We start from the raw sequence: 21,388 nt of genomic DNA, 5'->3' as shown, positions 1-21,388 counted from the left end.
AGCCTTCGCCTTGCGCGATTGGTCGAGTGAGGAGCACTTCCTGGGTCGCCGAAGTTGCTAGTATAGAGCACCGAGTTGAGCCCTGGCGGCGGCGGCGAACGAAGAGCGGGAAGTCGGCTTGAGGGGCTTTTCCTACGCGGTGACTCAGGTGAGCGGGGTTGGGGAGCTTGGGGGGCCGCTGCGGAAGACGGAAAGCCGAAGGTGCCGGTCGCGAGCGCTGCTTTGCGTGCGTCGGTTGGTTTCCATAGAAACGAATGGAACCGTTGAAGGGGCGGAGCCGCTGAGTGGACGAGCTGCCTCCCCGCCCCCCACCCCCTTTTCATCTTTCTTCTTCATTTTTCTACCGGCAGTTGCTTCAGGAAGAGCTTCCTTCAACCCGGCGGCTTATTTCCAAAGCTTGAAGTTGGTTCCCGGTTCCTAGATGTCCCGGTTCCCCACTTCCCTTGTGCACTCGCGGTTTTCCTGCTTCTCTTTTCTTAAGAAACTGTTAAAAAGTCTCAAGAGTCCTGTAAGACCTGGAGAGTGATTGGGCCTTTTATAAAGGGCTTCTAGATCAGGAAGCTTTGCCTCCTCCAGGATGGGGAAGGGACAGCTGCTGACTCGTGGGCTGATTTCCAAAAAGGAAAAGGAAGGAAGAAGCTACATCTTGTCAGGAAAGGAAAGGAAAGGTGGCGACCTCACAGCAGCTCAGTTGCAATCCCTTAGCACAGACTGGCACCAATGTGGCCACAGAATATATTGGAAGACCCACTCTTCTGCTTTCCCCATATATATTAATGCACGTCATTTGTCACCAGTTGTGTTCCTCCAACTCACAGGTACACGCTGCGTAAAAAGCACAAGGCTAGACCTTGGTTGTAAAAGATCAGAGGCTAGAACTTTTCTGTAGCAACCTCACATGCCATTTTACATCCTTTGCAGCATCTGAGAAAAGCCACCGAAGGTTACATTTTGTAAACTGGAATGAGCAAATGAGTCACTTTCAAGTAAGAGCCCAATTTACACTTTTAAAAGACTTTTTTTTTTTGCAAGCAGTTTTTTGGGAGTTAGGGAAGATGGGTAAGGTTTACAGATTCTAGAAGGAAAATTGGGGAAAGTAATGTTTGGCTGCTGAGACTAGAGAAATTATAGTTCCTTAAAATAGGGTTGCCAAAAAGTAAAAACCAGGGCACCCCAAAAGTTGCTAAGGTTTTTTAGGAAGACCTCAAAACTTTTTTTGACAAGCCCCAAAGTTGTTGAACTTTTTTTTGACAAAAACAATATGCACCATTGGGGAAGAAGCTTTACCACCTGGGTTGGCATAAATGTAGAATGGATGTCAAGGTTTAGTAGGTGCAAATTAAGAAGTGAAACAAGGAAACTGTATATGCTCAGAGGCACTGTTTACTTTCCATGTTTCATGGTATGGAACTTCTAGTGAAACTAGGCACTAAGGCACAGTTCAAAGCTTTGAAGAATGAGTCTTGGCTTAAAGTAAGAGCTACATATACCCTTATTATAAAAGGAATCTTGTATTAAAAGTGATCTCAGAATATCACAGCTTCATGCAATGTAACAATAACTTTGATTTAAAAACAGTAACAACCCTTAACCTACAAAATAGAGTGGAGTCTGTGCTATTTTATGGAATGGTCTCTATACCACACTTAGCTGTAGGATTTTTAAATACAATAAATAATTATACAACAGTTTCCACATCCTCATCCTCCTAAGTGACATGGGTAGGGTTTGGCATTTTAGGACTTTTAGTGTGGAATTCCAGGGAGGGATAAGATTCTGAGCATCCCTGCAACCAAGACTTCAGTGAACTATGTGCCCCATAGTAGAGGTTCTGTTTATTTTTGAAACAGATCTGAAACTTTATGCTTGGGCACATTCTTAGGAAGGAAAGAAAGGAAAAATGAAATTATTTTCGACAAACTCTGAAGTTCTTACCTATTAATTTCTGCTATACTTGCTTACTCTTTTTTATTCTCAAGCCTCGCAATGAACCTTTGACATTCTGGTCCTGTTTTGGAGGCTAGGAGACTTTATTTCCTTTTATATTGCTTTGAAACTGTGCAACTGTAAACTTGGTATCGGACAAATTTCCTGTCTATAATGTTTGGCTCTCATAGTCAGTTTCCCAAAATGTTTATTTGCAAGGTTCTTAACACCTTTTTCCTGTTCTTGTCTGATAAATGGTGACAAATTTTCTTTAGTATTTGTCTGTGTTTCTCTGCTTTTGCAGAAATGGTTTTGCTCCATGTGAAGAATGGTGATGAGAGCCAATTTCTGCTGGAGACAACAGGCAGCATTTCCATTGAAGATTTAACACAGGAAGTGACCAAGATTTACAATGGAAGGCTCAAAGTTCATCGTGTTTGTGCAGGTGTGAAATGTATCCATTTGCCTTCCCACCCACCCCAACTTTCTTATGGAAAATGAGCATTTTCTATGGCAATACTTCCTTCCTAGTCCCTATGGGTTACTTGTGCCATGCAAGGGTTAGTGTTTTTGATGGCACTGACAAGCTGCATAAATTTGCTGACAGTTTGGTGTTTCTTTCTGTTAGGAATTGCTATCTTTAATAAAATAAAATAAAAGCCTTTTAATAGTTCTTTGAATTACCCACATAGATGAAGGAACAATAAATTTCTTAAATCGTGTCTGTAGGATATAATTTAAGCTAATATTCTAATTCTACAACAGCCCAATTTTTGTTTTTCATTTATTTAGCAATCTCTGCCAAATAAGAGAGCCAAAGGTGCCTGCTTAAAACATTTCTGTTTAAGCATGCCTAGCCAGACATGAAGAAATCATGTGTGCTTTTATCCCTTTTTAGTTTATTGTTGGTTTTAGTTTTGAATGTTTTTAAAATACATTTTACGTTAGAAGTCGAACGGAATCCGTTCCGGAAGACCGTTCGACTTCCAAAACATTCAAAAACCAAAGTGCGGGTTCCGATTGGCTGCAGGAAGTTCCTGCAGCCAGTCGGAAGCCACATCGGACGTTCAGCTTCCAAAAATAGTTTGCAAACCGGAACAGTCACTTCTGTGTTTGCGACGTTCAGGAGCCAAAATGTTCGGGAACTAAGCTGTTTTACTTCCAAGGTATGACTGTACCTGTTTTCAATGGTTTTTATTGATAATTGTAATGTTGGGTTTTTGTAAACTGCTGTGAAGTTTTTATTAAAATCAAGAGGTATATGATTTTTCTTAAATAATTTAAATAAATAAAGGGTAATTGACATAATTTTATCTTCTTATCCTATTCTCTGGGGTTTTTTATAGAAATAGAAACACTGGCAGAACATGGTATTTTCTTACCTCCTAATATGCAAGGTCTGACAGATGAGCAAATAGAAGAGCTGAAGCTGAAGGATGAATGGGCAGAAAAATGTATTCCAAGTGGTGGAAGCATCTTTAAAAAAGATGAAATTGGACGAAGAAATGGTCATGGTAAATAAATGTACCTTAAGCATACATGACTTTTTTGTATATAATTAGCCAAGAGAGGATTCTATAAGAAATGTATTTGGTATTTTGAACCTGCATACTTTTTCATGTTGAAAAATGACTGTAGGTTATGTAAATAATGCTAGTTATGTTATTTACATTATCAGACTTACATATTTGCAAGGGTATATAAAAACCATACTCAGGACCTTTCTATTGAATCCAAAAAGTGTGCCTGTTTTTTATGCTTAGCACTATATTCTGGCAAGCCCCAGTTCAACATCAGTAGCAAGATACATGCTATAATGGACAGTGGGACAATGTAGCTATTATGTTCTGGTTAAGTGAGCTGTTATAAAGTGTAAGTACATGCAGCCAGCAAGAAAACTTGAATTGGCTTCCTAAAATGAAGCAGTACTGCTAGGAAACGGAAGGAGCTCTTCAATCTTTTAGCATCAGATGAGCCTGAATTCCTCTAACAAAAGCTGCACATTTCATTATTTGGATTCAGAAGTTCTCTTTGCAGCTAAAAGTCACTTCCATTTGTTCACATCCCTTTTCCACCATATCACCCCATTTCAAAGGGTCTTCCAGAGGCTGCAGAGTGGCTGAAATCAGGAAAGCACTGCTGTATGAATGGAATATAATTTGCACTTCTTTAGAACCAACTCTCTGTCTGCACCATTCAGAAATGACATCATTCAGATTATTTTGTGCCAAGAAATAGGTGCAAAATTTAACATACAAGGCAGTCTGTACAGTTACTAAATGTTTATATTATATTTTTTAAAATTAAAAAATGCCAGTCATTAATATCAATGGGTCTGCTCAGAATGAATAAGAATATGAGGTTTAATGATGCCTGGCTTAAGAGAGACATTTACAGTAGCAACATTTTATGTAAAAATATTGCTTTTTATATAGTCAGCCTGCATATAATACCATATCATATTAAATGCAGATTTCTTATTTTAAGCTCCAAATGAAAAAATGAAACAGGTTTTAAAAGCAACAGTAGAAGAAGCCAAGGCACTAATATCTAAGGTAAGATACTTCTATTTTTTTGTATGATATTTGAGGCAATTAATTAACATTTTAAAATTTGGACTTAATTTTATCAAACAGGTCATGTTAATGTACCTATTCAAAGGTTATAAAGATCTCTGTGAGAACAAAATCAGCAGCATTTTGCCACTCCAGTGTAGCTGTGGCAGTGTCACATTGCAAGCCAATCAACAATATCACCCCATGGCTTGGCAGTGTGGATTAGAAATATCAATAGCTTTGTAGAATATTTGACCTTATTTACTGTTGTATATTTTAAGTTTCTTTTGAATAGTTGTATAGAAAAAAACAGTTTGTAGATGTTTAATCCCCGCCCCCTTCTTCCCAATCAAAAATATATCATGGAGTAGAAATAAAGGTATTGTCCACAAGGAGTCTCTCTTCTCCTAGCTTCACATTTCATTTTGAGGGTGGAGTTGTGAATTAAAGGTCCATTAAAATATATAATGTAAATCTATACATTCTATTGATTTTAGTGGGAAAGCGGAGCAAATGCTCGATTTTCCCCCTTAGTGGTCGGTGAGCCTTTTATTGTCCTCTGAGTAAACCATGCTGCTGGCTTATAGAATAGAATAGAATAGAAGAATAGAATAGAATAGAATAGAATAGAATAGAATAGAATAGAATAGAATAGAATAGAATCATAGAGTTGGAAGAGACCACAAGGGCCATCGAGTCCAACCCCCTGCCAAGCAGGAAACGCCATCAGAGCACTCCTGACATATGGTTGTCAAGCCTCTGCTTAAAGACCTCCAAAGAAGGAGACTCCACCACACTCCTTGGCAGCAAATTCCACTGTTGAACAGCTCTTACTGTCAGGAAGTTCTTCCTAATGTTTAGGTGGAATCTTCTTTCTTGTAGTTTGGATCCATTGCTCCGTGTCCGCTTCTCTGGAGCAGCAGAAAACAACCTTTCTCCCTCCTCTATGTGACATCCTTTTATATATTTGAACATGGCTATCATATCACCTCTTAACCTCCTCTTCTCCAGGCTAAACATGCCCAGCTCCCTTAGCCGTTCCTCATAAGGCATCGTTTCCAGGCCTTTGACCATTTTGGTTGCCCTCCTCTGGACATGTTCCAGTTTGTCAGTGTCCTTCTTGAACTGTGGTGCCCAGAAATGGACACAGTACTCCAGGTGAGGTCTGACCAGAGCAGAATACAGTGGCACTTTTACTTCCCTTGATCTAGATGCTATACTCCTATTGATGCAGCCCAGAATTGCATTGGCTTTTGTAGCTGCCGCATCACACTGTTGGCTCATGTCAAGTTTGTGGTCAACCAAGACTCCTAGATCCTTTTCACATATACTGCTCTCAAGCCAGGTGTCACCCATCTTGTATTTGTGCCTCTCATTTTTTTTGCCCAAGTGCAATACTTTACATTTCTCCCTGTTAAAATTCATCTTGTTTGTTTTGGCCCAGTTCTCTAATCTGTCAAGGTCGTTTTGAAGTGTGATCCTGTCCTCTGGGGTGTTAGCCACCCCTCCCAGTTTGGTGTCATCTGCAAATTTGATCAGGATGCCCTTGAGTCCATCATCCAAGTCGTTGATAAAGATGTTGAATAAGACCGGGCCCAAGACAGAACCCTGCGGCACCCCACTAGTCACTCTTCTCCAGGATGAAGAGGAACCATTGATGAGCACCCTTTGGGTTCGGTCAGTCAGCCAGTTATAAATCCACTGAGTGGTAGCATAGTCAAGACCACATTTTACCAGCTTCTTTACAAGAATATCATGGGGCACCTTGTCAAATGCCTTGCTGAAATCAAGATAGGCTACATCCACTGCATTCCCTTCATCTACCAGGCTTGTAATTCTGTCAAAAAATGAGATCAGGTTAGTCTGACATGACTTATTTTTCAGAAATCCATGCTGACTATTGGTGATCACAGCATTCCTTTCTAGGTGCTGTTTGCTTAATGATCTGCTCCAGAATCTTCCCTGGTATTGATGTCAGACTGACTGGGCGGTAATTATTTGGGTCCTCTCTTTTCCCCTTTTTGAAAATAGGGACAACATTTGCCCTCCTCCAGTCTGCCGGGACTTTGCCTGTTCTCCAGGAATTCTCAAAGATGACTGCCAGTGGTTCTGAGATCACATCTGCCAGTTCTTTTAATACTCTTGGATGCAGTTCATCTGGCCCTGGAGACTTGAATACATCTAAACTAGCCAAGTATTCTTGTACTATCTCCTTAGTTATTCTGGGCTGTGTTTCCTCTGCTGAATCATTTGCTCCAAATTCTTCAGGTTGGGCATTGTTTTCTTTATCGGAGAAGACTGAGGCAAAGAAGGCATTGAGGAGTTCAGCCCTTTCTGTGTCCCCTGTTTGCATTTCACCATCTTCTCCTCTGAGTGACCCCACTGTTTCTTTTCTGGCTTGCTCCAGAAACTTTTATCACTCTGGAGAAAATGGTAAATACTGCATAAAAGAGGTGATTCTGCATCCAATTTTGCATTGACTGGAAGTTTGGGTCTTATACATATTTGCCACAGATCTTTTAAATAGAATCTTTGACAAGAGATTTCATTTTTATCTTACCCAATATTGCGGACAGTAAAACAAACATTTGATCCTTTATGCATCAGGCAGAAAAGCTAAATGTGGCGTTCTTTGTTACTTAGCTTTCCTCAAATGTCATGCTGAGTCACATTGTGAACTGCAAGGAAAACATTCTTTCTGTGCTTTGTTGGTTTGTTAAATTAAATGTCTTCTGTCTGTATTTCAGAAACAAGTGCAAGCCAATGTGTGTGTTAATAAGGATATGGTGAAAGATGCACTGGACCAGCTCCGAGGAGCTGTAATGATTGTTTACCCAATGGGACTCCCTCCATATGACCCAATTAGAATGGAGTTTGAAGATAAAGAAGATCTGTCAGGAACTCATGTAATGATTTACTTGGATTACATGATTTCTAGTTTTAAAAATGTTGCCCTTCCTGGAATTAAAAAGTTGGGGCTTTTGCAGAACATGTAGTCATTTGTGTGTTATTCGTATAATTATTTGATTTATATCCTGCTCCATCCCAAAGGTAACTAAGTGACTTTTACAACTGAATATGTTTTGAATTAAAAATGGCTTTTCCTCTTGCTGCAGTTGTTTTTCTGGTTAGAGACTAGTACCAAAGTGTCCTTTCCCTTCCCTGTATACTGCAGGGCAAGTAACCATTTCTGCAGACTTATTTTTTGAAAGGCAGCAGGGAGAGGTAGTATTATATTATAATGATTTCAGGTTTGTGAAAATTCGGTGAGTTAATAAACATTTATTAGAAATAATGAAATTCCCTTTAATTACCATTTAGCTTTTTTTCTAGGATAACACAGTTTATTTGTTTATTTAAGATCCATCTTAAAAATGGATTTGAAATTGGAACATAAATGCTGAAGTCTGTATTGATGAAACTGATACCACATCACACATAAATAAAAATTTAGCAAGAATACAATGAATTAATTAGAACTGATGAAATCTGTGTACCCTTCGATCCCAGTACTTGTCATCTCACAGAATCAGTGAAGATGTTGTACTTAAGGCTGCCTGTTTTAGTTCATGATTCACTTAAAAAATAGTAAGTGAGGCTCTACCCTCTGCATAGTAGTACTTCACCAATAATTGAATATGTGCACTCTTTGAAAGTGTTTACTTTCCATCACCAGCAATGGATTTTGTACCTATTGATTGTTTTTAAAGGGTGGAGGGACATTTTCCTACACTGCAAAGTTTGTCTTAGTCATTATATTTGTTTAGTTTTTAGTGATGAAATGGGTATCTGTCTGTTAGACAAGTTGTTCCCACTGCTCTGAAAAAGTTTATTCTGCAATCTGTGTATTTCAACCTTCCTGGTGTCCTCCAGATGTTTTGGACTGTAATTCTGTGCCGACTGGGGCTGATGGAAGTTGTAGTCCAAAACATCTGGAGGCTGGTATATTTGTTGAAACCGCTAAGCATTTCATGCCTTAATTTGTCATAGGCTGCACTTGAGGTTATTGAGGAACCAGAGGCACAACTGTGGTGGGCAGCAAAAGAACTGAAGAGAACAAAGCAGCTTTCTGACTATGTGGGCAAAAATGAGAAAACCAAAATTATTGTGAAGATACAGAAAGTAAGTGAAACTCCTGATACATTTCAGTGCATTTCATTTCTCTTTTGGTGTCTTGGAACAAACCATGACACCATACTCATTGGGCCAAGAATAGCTATTTTTCTAACCTGGGTGCAGTGTAAGAATTAATTTTTATTATATTATACAGCACCCCTTGAGGCACACATGACAGGGGGTATTAGAGATGTGCTACTTGATCTCAAGTTGTTTTTGAAGTATAGGAAGCCTTTTTGAGTGAATCCAAGGATGACTATAAGAAACATATATGGCATTTGTGGCCTTCCAGATGTTGTTGGACTTCAGCTCCCATCAGCCCAAGCCAGTATTGATGATGGGAGCTGGTGTCTAACAAATATTTAGAGCAGCCTTTCTCAATCTTGGGTCTCCAGATGTTGTTGAACTACAACTCCCATCACCCCTAGCTAGCAAGGCCAGAGTTCAGGGATGATGGGAGTTGTAGTCCATCAACATCTGGGGACCCACAGGTTGAGAACTGCTGATTTAGAGGGTCACAGTTCCCAGTCTCTGCTGTAAGGAAAGACCTGGAATAAACGTATAGGATTTTGTTTATCAATAAGCACCTGAATAACTTATTTTGTGCAGCAGTTCTCCTATACTGCTGTGCTTGTTGCTTGTACACCCACCCTTAAAACCCAATTGAAATTCTTTTTTCTCCTGCTGCTTGTGCTTCTTCAATTCTATATTTCATAATGGCAAAATCCTTATCATTATAATAGATGGTGTATGTATGAAGGCAAGGACCATAAGTTCCTCTGCAAACATAGTTGTGCCCTCCTGTGAAATGTCATTTAGGCCCTAGCTGTCATGGGGGACAGGGATCTTTTCACAACAGGTTCACAGGTAATTGGCAGGCAGTGACTTAAACCTTGGTTTATTATGTCACAGAATAGTTAAAAGTGCCAGTGAGTACAAACTTGCTTTATTTTTCCAGAAAGGACAAGGAGCTCCTGCCCGTGAGCCTGTCATAAGTGGTGAAGAACACAAACAGATGATCCTTTTTTATCACAGAAGGCAAGAGGAACTCAAGGTATCTAGGGTTTATTGTGGTATTTATGCTGTTGAAAACAATGCAGGTAAACATTTTTGCAGTTTTAAACACATTTTCTTTTCTATTTCCCCAACAGAAATTGGAAGAAAATGATGATGATTCATTTTTAGATTCTGAATGGGCTGACAGTCATGCCTTGAAAAGACATTTTCATGGTGTAAAGGACATTAAGTGGAGACCCAAATGAAGCTATGTATGCAGTCCCCCCCCCTTTTTACAAGATAAATTAATCCACTGAGGTTTACAAATAACATGGATGATAAAATGTGCATTATAATTATTGTGAAATATTAGCTTCTAGTTTTGTAGAAGTGATCTATTGTTATGATTGATTGCAAAATATATTCAGCCTCTTTGACACACTTGCCTTTTAGAAATAAAAAACTAAAGCTTATTTTGTGAATCCACTACAATAGACTTACAAATTGGATGTTTATATTTTTAACTAGTTCACCAGCATGGCTGTCATATTATTAAACTGGTTGTCGTCATTCTACAGCTGTCTTGTTTCTGTTTGTCCATTGTAATTAAGGTGTTCAAAATGATGTAAGCTACTTTAGAAGGCAACACTTTTTTTAATGTGTAGACCATTTGTTGGATCCAGGCTTCACTCCTGCCAGTGCCAATTTCTCCCTCCCTATGCAGCCTCCAGCATTACCACACTGTTCGAGAGAGGAATGGCCAAAAGTCCTTTCCTCCTCCCTACCAATGGGATCCCTCTGTTGAATCAAAGCATTCAATGGACAGAAGGAGCCTTTTCATCTGCAGAAGTTGAATTCTGGTTCCGGACCCATGTTTGCAACTGTGTGATTCAAACATTAATGGAGAACTCATCACAATCTGAGGTATCCACTGTTTATTCCTACTTTACCCATTTTAGAGATAAATGGATAAACAACTATTTCCCCATTATAGCTCCAATCATGTGGAGAATTAGGTCATTTTTACACTCCTGCCATACATAATCATTAGGTATTATTTAAATTATGGTTGAAAGAAGTGTGGATTTATCAGACATGATCTAGCCCTGTTGCCTTGAAGGGCGGTGTAAAATATTTTTAAAAATACGTATCAGTTCATGGAACCTGGTCATCTGAGCAGGATTGTTGTGAAGATAAAATGGGAAGGATACTCTATATGCCTCCTTGAGCTCCTTGCAGGAAAGGCAGGAAATAGATATTGCATAATAAATAATTGCTAGGATGTAAATAGCTATCCTGCCAGAAAACCTTGCAGTCAACAATACTGTAGACTTGAGCTGAAATAGAAATCAACTGATATTTTTAAAAGAACGATGAGTTCCATGAACTCAAAGATAATTTGTTCTTTTTAAATAACATTGTATCTTAAAGGCAACACCAGGAAATCTCTCTGTAATCTGAATAAAATTTCTCAACGGGATCTGGTATCAGAGTAACAAATGAATTTATTTCCTTTTTAAAAAATAAATGGAAAGTGGGGTGTGAAGATTGGTATCTTTGGTAAGAATGCTATTCTGTGATTTTTGCTGTTGGTCTTTCTAATCTATCTGGACCCGCCACATCTAAGTCTGAGCCAGAACTGCTGCCCAAGGTAAGGCTCATTACTCCTAGGGACATAGGGAGCATGTCCTTAACTCTATTATTTTGGGATTGGCGGTGAGCAAAAGCAATGAGCTTGTGGTACACACACAGGGAGAGAGAGAGATGCATACTTTTATAGCCACCCTTGCTACATTGTGCTGTAGAGACACTTTAAAATTACAGCAGTTGCACAGAACAATTATCAGGCTTAACAGCAACATTACACTTCTCAGCTTTGGTTTTACGTTTTGCTGGGCAGAAGCTCAAATGATTATACTAGCAAACTGAACTCAATTTAAAAGGATCAGTTTTCAGTTTAATAGTGCTAACAACATTGCCTGCACACTGCCTATGTTCAGTCTGAATGTTTTTTGTGTCCACACTGCAGAGGGGTGGAAGATCTCATACTCTAAAATAGCATATACAGAATCTAACTGCTGAGCTTGAGCAATACTACTTAGGAGTTTACATCACTGTAGGTAACAAGACATCCATGTCCAGGCTGGTGCACAACCATAACAGATGTGTGTAATTTGTTTAATAAAGACCCAAAGGCAAAACTAGTAACTGTGTTTTTGAAATAGCACTTATCAATCACTTTTAGAAGCAGGAAAAGTGCCATGAAGCAATGTCTGTGTCCATGAATTTCTGTCCTCTTGCTCCATCTGTATTGCATTTATTCTTGTATTGGTGAAACCTCCAGATCCTGGCATGGGTCACCTAGTGATAAAGAATGTTCAGTCGCTGAGGGAATTAAGCAGTTTACAGTGCTCTCTGGAAAGCAAGGAAAAGTCAGGTTGGTTAGGATTAAACCTCACACAGGGAGGTTGAGGAGTGAAAAGAAGTCCAGGTATGTAGGGAATTTAAGGACAAACAGGTGGAGGCAAGGAAGCTAGAGGAAGGATTGGGCTAAGAAAATAAAACCTGGAGGAGTAGCAGGCAACTTGAATTAGGGAACCGGGATGAAAGAAGACTGAAGAAATGGCACAACACTTAAGGAGAGGATGGAGGTTGACTGAGGAGGAGATCGGATTGCCAGGGAGGGTTTTCAAGAGGTAAGATGGCTACAGGAAGTTGCTGCTACTAGATGGAAGGTCTAGAACAGCCTTTTCCAACCTGGTGCCTTCCAGACGTTTTGGACTACAACTCCCATCAGTTTCAGCCAGCTGATGTTATTATAGATTCTAACTTTGTTTACAGTGTCTGAGCACAGCTCCCAATTCTGTCACTCAAAAAGTCATTCCTGGTCTGTGCATACACCCTACGTTCTTCATTTAAGTAGCCTAACTTAGAAGGGAATTGGAAACCCTTGAAGATCAAATGCAAAGTGACCTAGAGATTAATTCTTGATGTACTTTCTGTCTGTCTCTGCCATACAATACTATGGACAAAAGCATACTGTTAAAAAGCATAGCTGAGATGAAGCAAAAACAAACATGCATGACAGAATTAGTACATACTTTACAATACAAATGCTGCTTGTCAGCTTCAAGGACATGACTTGCCTTTCATTGTACACCAACAAGTACATGCTGTACTGCAATAAATTTTGGGCACTTGGAATGAGGAAGTTTACAAAGAAATGAGGAAACTTGGCACTTCCCTCACAAGGAAAAAAAGCACACTTTTAATTTCTTATCCCAAGATTATAATGTGGGGGGGGGGCAGAGGACTTACAAGGAAACATGAATAATAAATTGAAGTTTAATTAACTCCTTAAAAAAGTTCCCGTTTATAACTTTTCAGTACAGTAGTATTTTACTGAGAAATCCATGTGGGCATTTACTGATTTTAACTACTTGCCTGTGGTCATCTGAATGTTAGGGAAGAGGGGACTTTGGGTATTAGTAATGCATTCCACTCTCCTTTCAATGCTATAGGTACATAGGATATTTTGTGAGATTGGAATTTGGAGGAATTATTCTATGTCTGCCTATGCTGATACTAATACAGTGTACCCTATATGAGAAGAAAATTGAGGTTCTTGTGGGGCCAGGAAAGTGGGATACCATCCATCTGCAGATAGGAGCAATAGATGGCATTCAGCTAAGTTTTACTCTGGGTAGACCACTGAAATTAAATTAGTGCCATTAATTTCAGGGGATGTACAGTACCACTAATGACTCCTTCAAAGAGCTAATCCGCAGTCCTGCCTCATCACCGCTACCATCTGCTATAGAACTAAGCTACTGTGTGGGCAATCAACATATCCATCATAAGGGATGGAAAGATATCAGTTTCTTAGTTTTCCAATCCTAATTTCAGTTATCCACATTTTGCAGCAATTTGTATTTAAAGAAAAAGCTTTTGAGGATTCATCAGCATTTTGTGCAAATTTCTCCAGACACATTTCATATGCAGTTTTGACTAATGTACACATTTTTGCAAGCAAATTTTTCAAATATAAGGCACTTTCATATGCTACTTTCACCGATACCTTCATTTGTATGCACACTTTCCCCTAATATATTCATTTTTGTAAACATTGCTTGTTTGAAGAACTGCATTACAAAATTTGGGTAAGAGTGAATTTCAAAGAATAGCTGTATTTTGATTTGCATATTGTTCTAGAAAGTGTGAATTTAATAGATTCAGCTTTAAATACCAACTGAATCAAATTTCTCCTCCATTCCTATCCACCATTTCTAATTGATTCCATTATGCAGCTTAATTCAGTGTTCCTTTAAGAGCTGTACATTCTTTCAGTTTGAGAGAGGATTCTCTGTGGAGCAGAACCAGTAAAAACTTTCAGTGAACTTTTTTTTAAATAACCACACATTAAAAACAACTCTGAGTCATAGAAGGAATCTAATCTTAAAAACAAAACAAACACCACCATCAAAGTCATTCCATCCTTTCAATGTCAATGGTGCTTTGGAGCAAGTCCTTTCAGTTACCAAATGGCTTTCATTGTCTTACTTGGAAGGAAAGCATCCAAGTTTGTCTATGGTGCTCAGCTATGTTACAGTAGAATAGATTGTGTTACAAGGCAGATCTAGGCACTTCACAGTGCTTGAGTCAAGCCAGTTGACTGGCTTTGAAGGCATTTCCGTTTCCAATCCACCTCCCTCCTTGACACCCCCGTTTTATATTTTTCCAACTGTTTCAGGTCCTCGTTTGAGTGAAAGGAAACCTCAATGTTGCTTTAATGTGATGCCACACCTATTCCATTGTCATCTTTACCACACCTTTCAAACAGCAGTGCCTTGGCTGGCTGATCACAATAGCGTCCTGAAAAACCTCCGAGGTGCAGCTGCATGCTTTGGGCCTCAGAGAAATGTTGTACATGCAACAGTTGAATGAGTTTGGATAAAAGGCTTGGGTTTCAAAAAGGATTAATTTTCAACTTCTTTTTCATCCTTAGAATGGGCAGTCGCAATAGTAAACATTTGATTCCTAGGTAGCCTAGCTATTCAAAGGGGCAAATGATATAATTTTTAAAAGAACTGATCTCCATTAAAGGTTTACATTGAACCACAAATACTAAAAGTTATTTGTTGTAACAGAATGTAGTGTCATTAAACATAAAGTAAGAAGGTAAGGTGACCCTAGATGCTTTTAGGACACACACATGTAACTTGCAAGCCCTGTTTATAGTATTTGTTTCTTAAGCAATGCCACTGTATTTGAGCATACAAAACGCACTGCTAAGCCTCTTATTTCTTGTTATCTTTGGAAGTCCTTACCTTTAGAGTGACACTGTGTGCCCCCTTGTGCAACTGTATCCTTTGACTTTAGATTTATTTTTTATTTTTAAGATACTGGCAACTTTATCATTCTTGTTGTTTCAGTATTTGCATCCTGCTGATATCCAACTACCACAGATTTCTTCCTCAAAGCTAAAACAGTAACAAAACAAAACAAAAAATTCAAAGCAGGACTTTCCAAACAGGCTTCTCATTTTCTGCAAGTTGACAATTTTTCAGGACATTTCATAAAAGCTATTCCTCTTTCCCCCTCTGCCCCAGCTCCTCTACCTTTTATTTACTGTTTAATTTAGAATGCTTCTAGGGACTTCTTTACAAATTGCATTTTTAAAAGTATACTCAAAACCATTGATCTTTATGCCAGAAAATGTAACGTGTACACACTACAAACCCTGTGCATAATAAGGGTGACTGGTACCCATTGGGCCTGGTAGGGTGGAAAGTAGGTAGAGCCAGAGCCAATAGATACAGCCAATGAGTTATACTTGTCCCCATCCTCCCTGCTGTCTTCTACAAGAGGTGGCACTGAGACTAAGCAAGAAGAAGACAGTGCCACCTCTTGAACAGGTAAGTAAGAAGACAAGCAGGTAGGCGTTGACTGGTGTCAGACTTGAGGTTGGTGGGGCAGTGCCCCATTTCCCTAATAGACCAGCCTCCACTCATCAGGGTACATATATGCCAGGGAATCCGGATTTTGCCAGGCAGTGAAAATGCAACCATTCTTACACAGGATAAACTTGTAAGTCTACATGCTACTAACTAATGAACTTTGGCAATGCTGGAAAAGTTCTGAAACTCAATTTTACATGAGGCGGATTTATTGAAAGAATTCCAGGTTTTAGTTTCAGAACTAGATATTTTGGAGCAGAATAGCTCCAAGCATCAGTGGTGGAGTCTAAGCTAAACTACGCTCGGGGCCGCGCCCCTGAGGGTGTCAGGGGCCGGGCACCTCGCACATGGCAGCCTCTCTCCACCTCCAGGATCCTCTTGTGGGGGTGCCTGGTCATGCCCCTCAAAAAAGCATGCCCAGGGCTATGGCCTCCCCAGCCCCACCACTGGTAAGCATAATATTAAGCCTAAATTCCAGCTAACTGATTTTGCCAGTAAATCTAATGATATCCTGGGCTGCAAAAACTAATGCTACCGACATAAGAGTACACTCTTAAAATGTATATAGTGGTAGAGCAATATATGTTTAAGCAAAACAGCAAGCAAAGAGACTGACATACCCTTTTATTTCTGAGATGTGTTACTTTTCTAGCTTGTGTCGCTTACACTGTGGGTTAGACTTGCATCATTTGATTTAGCCAGTTTAGGCACCTCCAGAGGCAGCACTTCTCATGTGGTGGAGATGTGGTGTGCACCCTGGCCTCTGCTCATCCACTAAGATTTCAGTAGAACAACAGGTCAGTCCCCTCAGAGGTGACAGATGACTGACCTGGGGTCAAAACAGCGGCACCAATGGACAAGTTGGCAGGCCAACCCAGATCCTATTGGTTGGAGGAAGGACCAGAAGGAGGAGCAGATCTTATATGTCTTTCTCTGCCTCTTGGTTTGGCTAGTTATAACACTTGCTTAGTAAGTGTTTGAACTGTGTCTTTGTTGGATAAATTTGCATGATCCTCCCCCCCCCCCCGGCTATTGCTCAGTAAGCAGCTTCTCACTGTGTGCCTGCTCTGCTGGTGTCATGCAGTCTGGATCAGTCCATTGTGGGTGGGGGTTATGAATGCATTTTCTGGCCTTGCAATAGTCTGCTTTTCTGTCCTTTCCAATTCTTGGATTCTTCTATTTTTTTAAGGACTTCTTGGCAAGTTTATTAGCTTCCTGACTTACTAGGAAATGAATCAGGCTGAAGGTTTTCTGATTCAGTATGAGCTCACTAATTAGTAATTGGGAAATGTTCCCTTTTATTAATTTTTCCCAAGCTTCAATTTTCCTTTAAAACAATAGGAAATGAAAAGCCAAAGTCCACTCCACCCCAGTATATCTTATGCTACTACATTAACGTGTGAGTTCTGCATAGGGAAAGAACGGACAACTCCTAAGTATCACAAGTAGGAAGTGACATTTTTCCTCCTTTTGTTCTTCTAGTTCCCTACAGATTGTGACTAAATGTGGGAGACATTCTTCTCTAAAGGAATAAATTTCTGATTTAACTTTAGATTTGATTGGCCTAAACCATACGGGATTTTTCTAAAGGTTATTTTGAAAAGAAGTCTGCAAAGTGACCCATTTAGTTCTGCAGTGGCCTCTCTTTTTATCTTCAGTACCTTTCAGGAATGTAATTTCCTTAGTGGAAATGTGTGTTGTGCTGGTTTTTAATACGGTCATTTTCAAACAGAAATGGTTTAGATAGAATGATATTGTACAATTAATCAGAGGCATAAAGTCAGCATATGCAACACACACATATTTTAAAGCATTTAATTATTATAATTATTAATAATATAACTTTGCAAATAATTATTTCTAGGAGTTGCAAATGTCCCTTCACAGAAAGTACATTTCTCCCCCTTTCTTCTTTTTTATTGCAAAAATAGTGTTTTTCATCCGAAACAAATGCATTGCTGTTCATTGGTATAAAATGGACTGAGGCTTCGAGTAGGAGATGCATCCAACCCACTGCTCATCCAGATTTCCTGGATGATCTGTTCTCTCCGCTCTATCCTTTCAGCAAGTTCAGCTGGGTCCATTGAACAATAAGCTGAATAGGAAGTCCTGCAGAACCCTTCTAGTTCATTGGGAAAATCAGAACTGGAAGACTCCTCTCTTTCCTCTTCCTGCTCCTCCTCGTCGTCTTCTTCCTCTTCCTCCTCCTCTTCACTGTTTTCACCAGCCTTTTTGTCCTCTGGTATCAAGCGCTTTCTGACCCTCCGCAGTTTTTCCAGGTCATTAGAGCATGACACATGGACCACCAGAGCACAGAGTGTGAGCACGAGGCCAACACAAACACTAGACACAAACAAGAGAGCAGCTCTTTCAGGGTGATCTGAAATTAGAAACAAAATCCCAGACTAAAGGGTTATAAAGGGAGGGCCAGACAAGGGGGTAGTGATGAAAGATCTTCATTTCTGAAAAGGCCCTGTCCTATTGTGCCAGTCCAAGAATACAAGGTTCACCAGGCTCTGCTCACTTGTCTCTGGCTAGCTGATCCTGCCTGCTTGACCACAAAGCACCATGGCACAGGGAGACAGCTGAGCTGTCTAAGTGTGGGCACCATAATCCTTAAAGCCTAAGGCTAGATCTTCAAGTGCTTCTCTCCTGGTGTAGGCGGTACCATACTTCAGCCAAATGTGTGACTCACTAGGAAGCTGGCTGCTCTAGGGGTAAAGCAGAGGGGAAGCTTTGCCGCTGAAAAGCTGTTTGTATCTGCCTCAGAGCTGCCTATTTCTGGAAAAGTTCTCCAGCTATTGTTAGTTCTTTACTTTTGGCATTTGTACTATTTGGCTTCAAAGACCATGGAACAATATCTGAGTATCTCTGTTCTAAATCCTACCTGTACAGTTCTAATGATCATCCCAAAGCACTTAATCCTAAAAGCGCATTTTACCTCTTCAAAGCAAGCACTTTTAACCCGCCATTAGGGATAACCACATGTTATTGCCCCCCCCCCGACCCACACCCATAGCATGCTAAGAAAGCAGCACAACAATTTATCTGTCATCTGTATAGCACATTGGTCTATTAATGTGTGGCATTCTGGTCAATGCAGACGGAGCCAGAACCAAGCAGGTTCATAGAAAACAGCATTAATGTCACATAAGGCAGCTCTAGATAAACTGCATCCAAATTACTTTAAGATGTGATTGCAAATTTCCATAGAACGATCTGAAATGAGCAGCTGTCAGATTCTATGGGCCTAGGAAGATTCTATTTATTTATTTAAAACATTTATATGAGGGATAGTGAGCCTGTATCCCTCTGGATGTCAACTCCCATAGTTGGTCAAAGCGGAAGGGAGTTTAGAGCAATGTCTGGAAGGCCACAGGTCCCCCATTCCGGGTTTATTTCCTGCCATTCAAAATAGTTAAAGGAGGCTTCCGGGTCAGGTTAGGAGGGCAGAAATACAATATATTGGTTTAAAATACAATAAAACACTAAAGGCAATGTGAGACCTTAGAGACCAGGATCCAAGTGCCCACTCAGTACTGAAGCTCCCTGAAGGATCTTAGGCCAGTTCCCATCTCCTAGTCTAACCTACCTTGCTGGGTCATTGTAAGGGTACCATGGGGAAGGGGAGATGTGTGTATGCCACCTTCAGCTCCTTAGAAGAAAGGTGGGATATAAATATGGTGATAAACAAACATTTTAAAAGAAAGAACAGAGCAGCAGAAACCAGAAAGATAAAAACATCCGAACAGCAATGAAAAGCAATCGACCAAAGTTCACTAAAACGGGGTGGCTAAGGGCAACATTGGGCACAGGGCAAAGGCAACATTGGGCACAGGGCAAGGGCAACATTGACCCATGGTCAACCCTCCAAGGGCTGCCTATCAAAATGGGTGTAGACAAAATGTCAAAAGTTTGGGAGTCTTGGATGGGTGGGTGTGTCAAAATCCTTTAGCACTACAGCACCACAGCAAGGGACCTGTAAAGGTAAAGGTAAAGGTACCCCTGCCCGTACGGGCCAGTCGTGTCCGACTCTAGGGTTGTGCGCTCATCTCACTCTATAGGCCGGGAGCCAGCACTGTCCGCAGACACTTCCGGGTCACGTGGCCAGCGTGATGAAGCTGCTCTGGTGAACCGGCACCAGAGCAGCACACGGAAACGCCGTTTACCTTCCCGCTATAAAGCGGTACCTATTTATCTACTTGCACTTAAGGGTGCTTTCGAACTGTTAGGTGGGCAGGAGCTGGGACCGAACGACGAGAGCTCACCCCGCCGCGGGGATTCGAACTGCCAACCATGCGATCGGCAAGTTCTAGGCGCTGAGGTTTTACCCACAGCGCCACCCGCGTCCCAAGGGACCTGTAGGTATGGGTAAAAGAGGGAGAGAGGCTTTTGAACAAGCACAACTCTCTTGAGTTTACAAAAACTAAGACCAGCACAGTTCTTTTCAGCAGTTGGCAGTTCAGAATTTCTAAAAATGGCTGTGCTTTGTTTCAAAAAATGTGCATTTGGTAGGAACTGAATTTCTCCCCCATCCCTAAATATCAAAAAGTGTCCACCTGATGTCCTTCTAAATGTGCAGACTCTACAGCAGACTCTATAGACTGCAGCCATGGTCTATACATGGATTTAATTTTCTGTACTGGAACAGTATAATTATACTCAACAGGATTACTGGTAAGAAGAATGCAAGGAAACAAAACACACAATTTCTACCTTTAATGTAAGCAAACATAGCCAAACTGTTGCTAACTATAATTCCTTCTTGCTTTGGAAATCTTGATTCTTTTGGGTCAAAATTTATACCTGATAAAAACAAATGAGAGGTTTGTTAGATTAGATCACAGTTGAGGGCCAGCAAAGTACTTTAAAAATTGTTAGAAAATGTGTGTGTAAGTTAGCCAAATGATTTTTTTATATCCTACCCAAAAGGAGCTCTTAATTTTAAAATCCCCATGATTCTCTGTGATCTCAAGTCAATACGAGTTCTTTTTTAAAAAGTAACTTTATCCTAAAGATGTTAATGAATCATTTAATTCAAGAGGCCTAACTCTAGGAAAAAATGTGTTTGTCCTGATACCATTTTATCTGGCAATGTTAGTAACTGAACCTGGTGTTTTCTGCCACCTAGATTTGAAATGCCTGCTAAGGTCTCATTTCACTTGGTTGGTAGTATATTCTATTTTTTACATATTATATGATCAAACCATTGTAGGGTCTTACTTAAAAGACAAATGCTGGTAGCGATCCATAAAAATGACCATATTCACCTTCTTTTGGCTTCCAAGAAGGGTTTAGATTAACCATTGGATCAACTGCTGCAAATATGAATTTGGGAACTGCAAATTTTAAGAAAAGAAAAGATATTATATGCTAATATTTTAAAGCACTTGACATCAACAGAAGCATTATTCATTGGGTGAGGCAAAACGGTTAACCAACTTTAGGTAAGACAAAAAACCCCAAACCATTATTAACTGCCAGATACCACATTTCACTCCCCACCCTGAATATTCCCGTCAAGATACCATTCTCCATATTAGGCAATGAAATAGGTCTATATATGCCAAGGACACTGGCTGCTTATTTTCCCCAGGGATGGGTGTCAATTCTGAAAAGTTCTTATCCTTCAGATTTACAAATCCCAGCCTGAAGCTGTAGGCTGTTCATAAGGCTCTGCACACAAATCTGTCTCCCAAGGAAAGAGATGGTGTGTAACAGCACCATTCAACTGCTGGGGAGGGGGAAGGAGAAGGACACTAAACAGAGCAGCCCCACTCTCGAAATAGGTGCTCAGTCTAGCAAAAACAGCACTGATCTGACACAGCTTACGAGGCA

General features: G+C 40.1%; 2 protein-coding genes and 2 long non-coding RNA genes across 10 annotated transcripts in view; 2 read left to right on the top strand and 2 right to left on the bottom strand.

The window, feature by feature from the left end:
* The first annotated feature begins 11 nt into the window (after positions 1-11).
* Positions 12-10,168, top strand: LOC309340487 (cilia- and flagella-associated protein 298). Of its 5 annotated transcripts, none has more exons than XM_081859300.1 (9): positions 15-148; positions 922-986; positions 2,231-2,371; positions 3,273-3,440; positions 4,414-4,481; positions 7,229-7,387; positions 8,472-8,603; positions 9,556-9,651; positions 9,749-10,168. In XM_081859300.1, the coding sequence occupies exons 3-9, from the start codon at positions 2,233-2,235 to the stop codon at positions 9,857-9,859; spliced, it is 873 nt and encodes a 290-aa protein (XP_081715426.1). In that variant the 5' UTR covers positions 15-148; positions 922-986; positions 2,231-2,232; the 3' UTR covers positions 9,860-10,168. The 5 variants fall into 5 exon arrangements, with proteins under 5 accessions (XP_081715424.1, XP_081715426.1, XP_081715425.1 ...); XM_081859299.1 differs by having other exon boundaries at positions 27-148; positions 819-986; XM_081859298.1 differs by lacking the exon at positions 922-986 and having other exon boundaries at positions 12-148.
* LOC309340506 lies at positions 9,882-11,616 on the bottom strand. Its single transcript, XR_014156048.1, has 2 exons — positions 11,214-11,616; positions 9,882-10,534 (listed from the first exon to the last, which is right to left on the bottom strand). It is a non-coding gene; the product is annotated as an uncharacterized lncRNA (long non-coding RNA).
* LOC309340502 overlaps positions 10,776-21,388 on the top strand; it is a 44,509-nt gene continuing 33,896 nt past the window's right edge. The window contains exon 1 of the long non-coding RNA XR_014156043.1: positions 10,776-11,244. This is a non-coding gene — a long non-coding RNA (uncharacterized lncRNA). The remainder of the gene's footprint in view (positions 11,245-21,388) is intronic.
* Positions 17,350-21,388, bottom strand: part of EVA1C (eva-1 homolog C) — a 42,531-nt gene continuing 38,492 nt past the window's right edge. For all 3 annotated transcript variants that reach the window (XM_081859294.1, XM_081859292.1, XM_081859293.1), the window contains exons 6-8: positions 20,821-20,889; positions 20,267-20,356; positions 17,350-17,930 (exon numbers count right to left, since the gene is read on the bottom strand). In XM_081859294.1, the coding sequence (XP_081715420.1) occupies positions 17,488-17,930; positions 20,267-20,356; positions 20,821-20,889 (602 nt within the window). In that variant the 3' untranslated portion in view covers positions 17,350-17,487. The remainder of the gene's footprint in view (positions 17,931-20,266; positions 20,357-20,820; positions 20,890-21,388) is intronic.

This window comes from Podarcis erhardii, assembly GCF_964252035.2.
Source record: "Podarcis erhardii genome assembly, chromosome: 4".
Classification (NCBI taxonomy): domain Eukaryota; kingdom Metazoa; phylum Chordata; class Lepidosauria; order Squamata; family Lacertidae; genus Podarcis; species Podarcis erhardii.
This window is presented reverse-complemented; position numbering and strand designations above follow the sequence as displayed.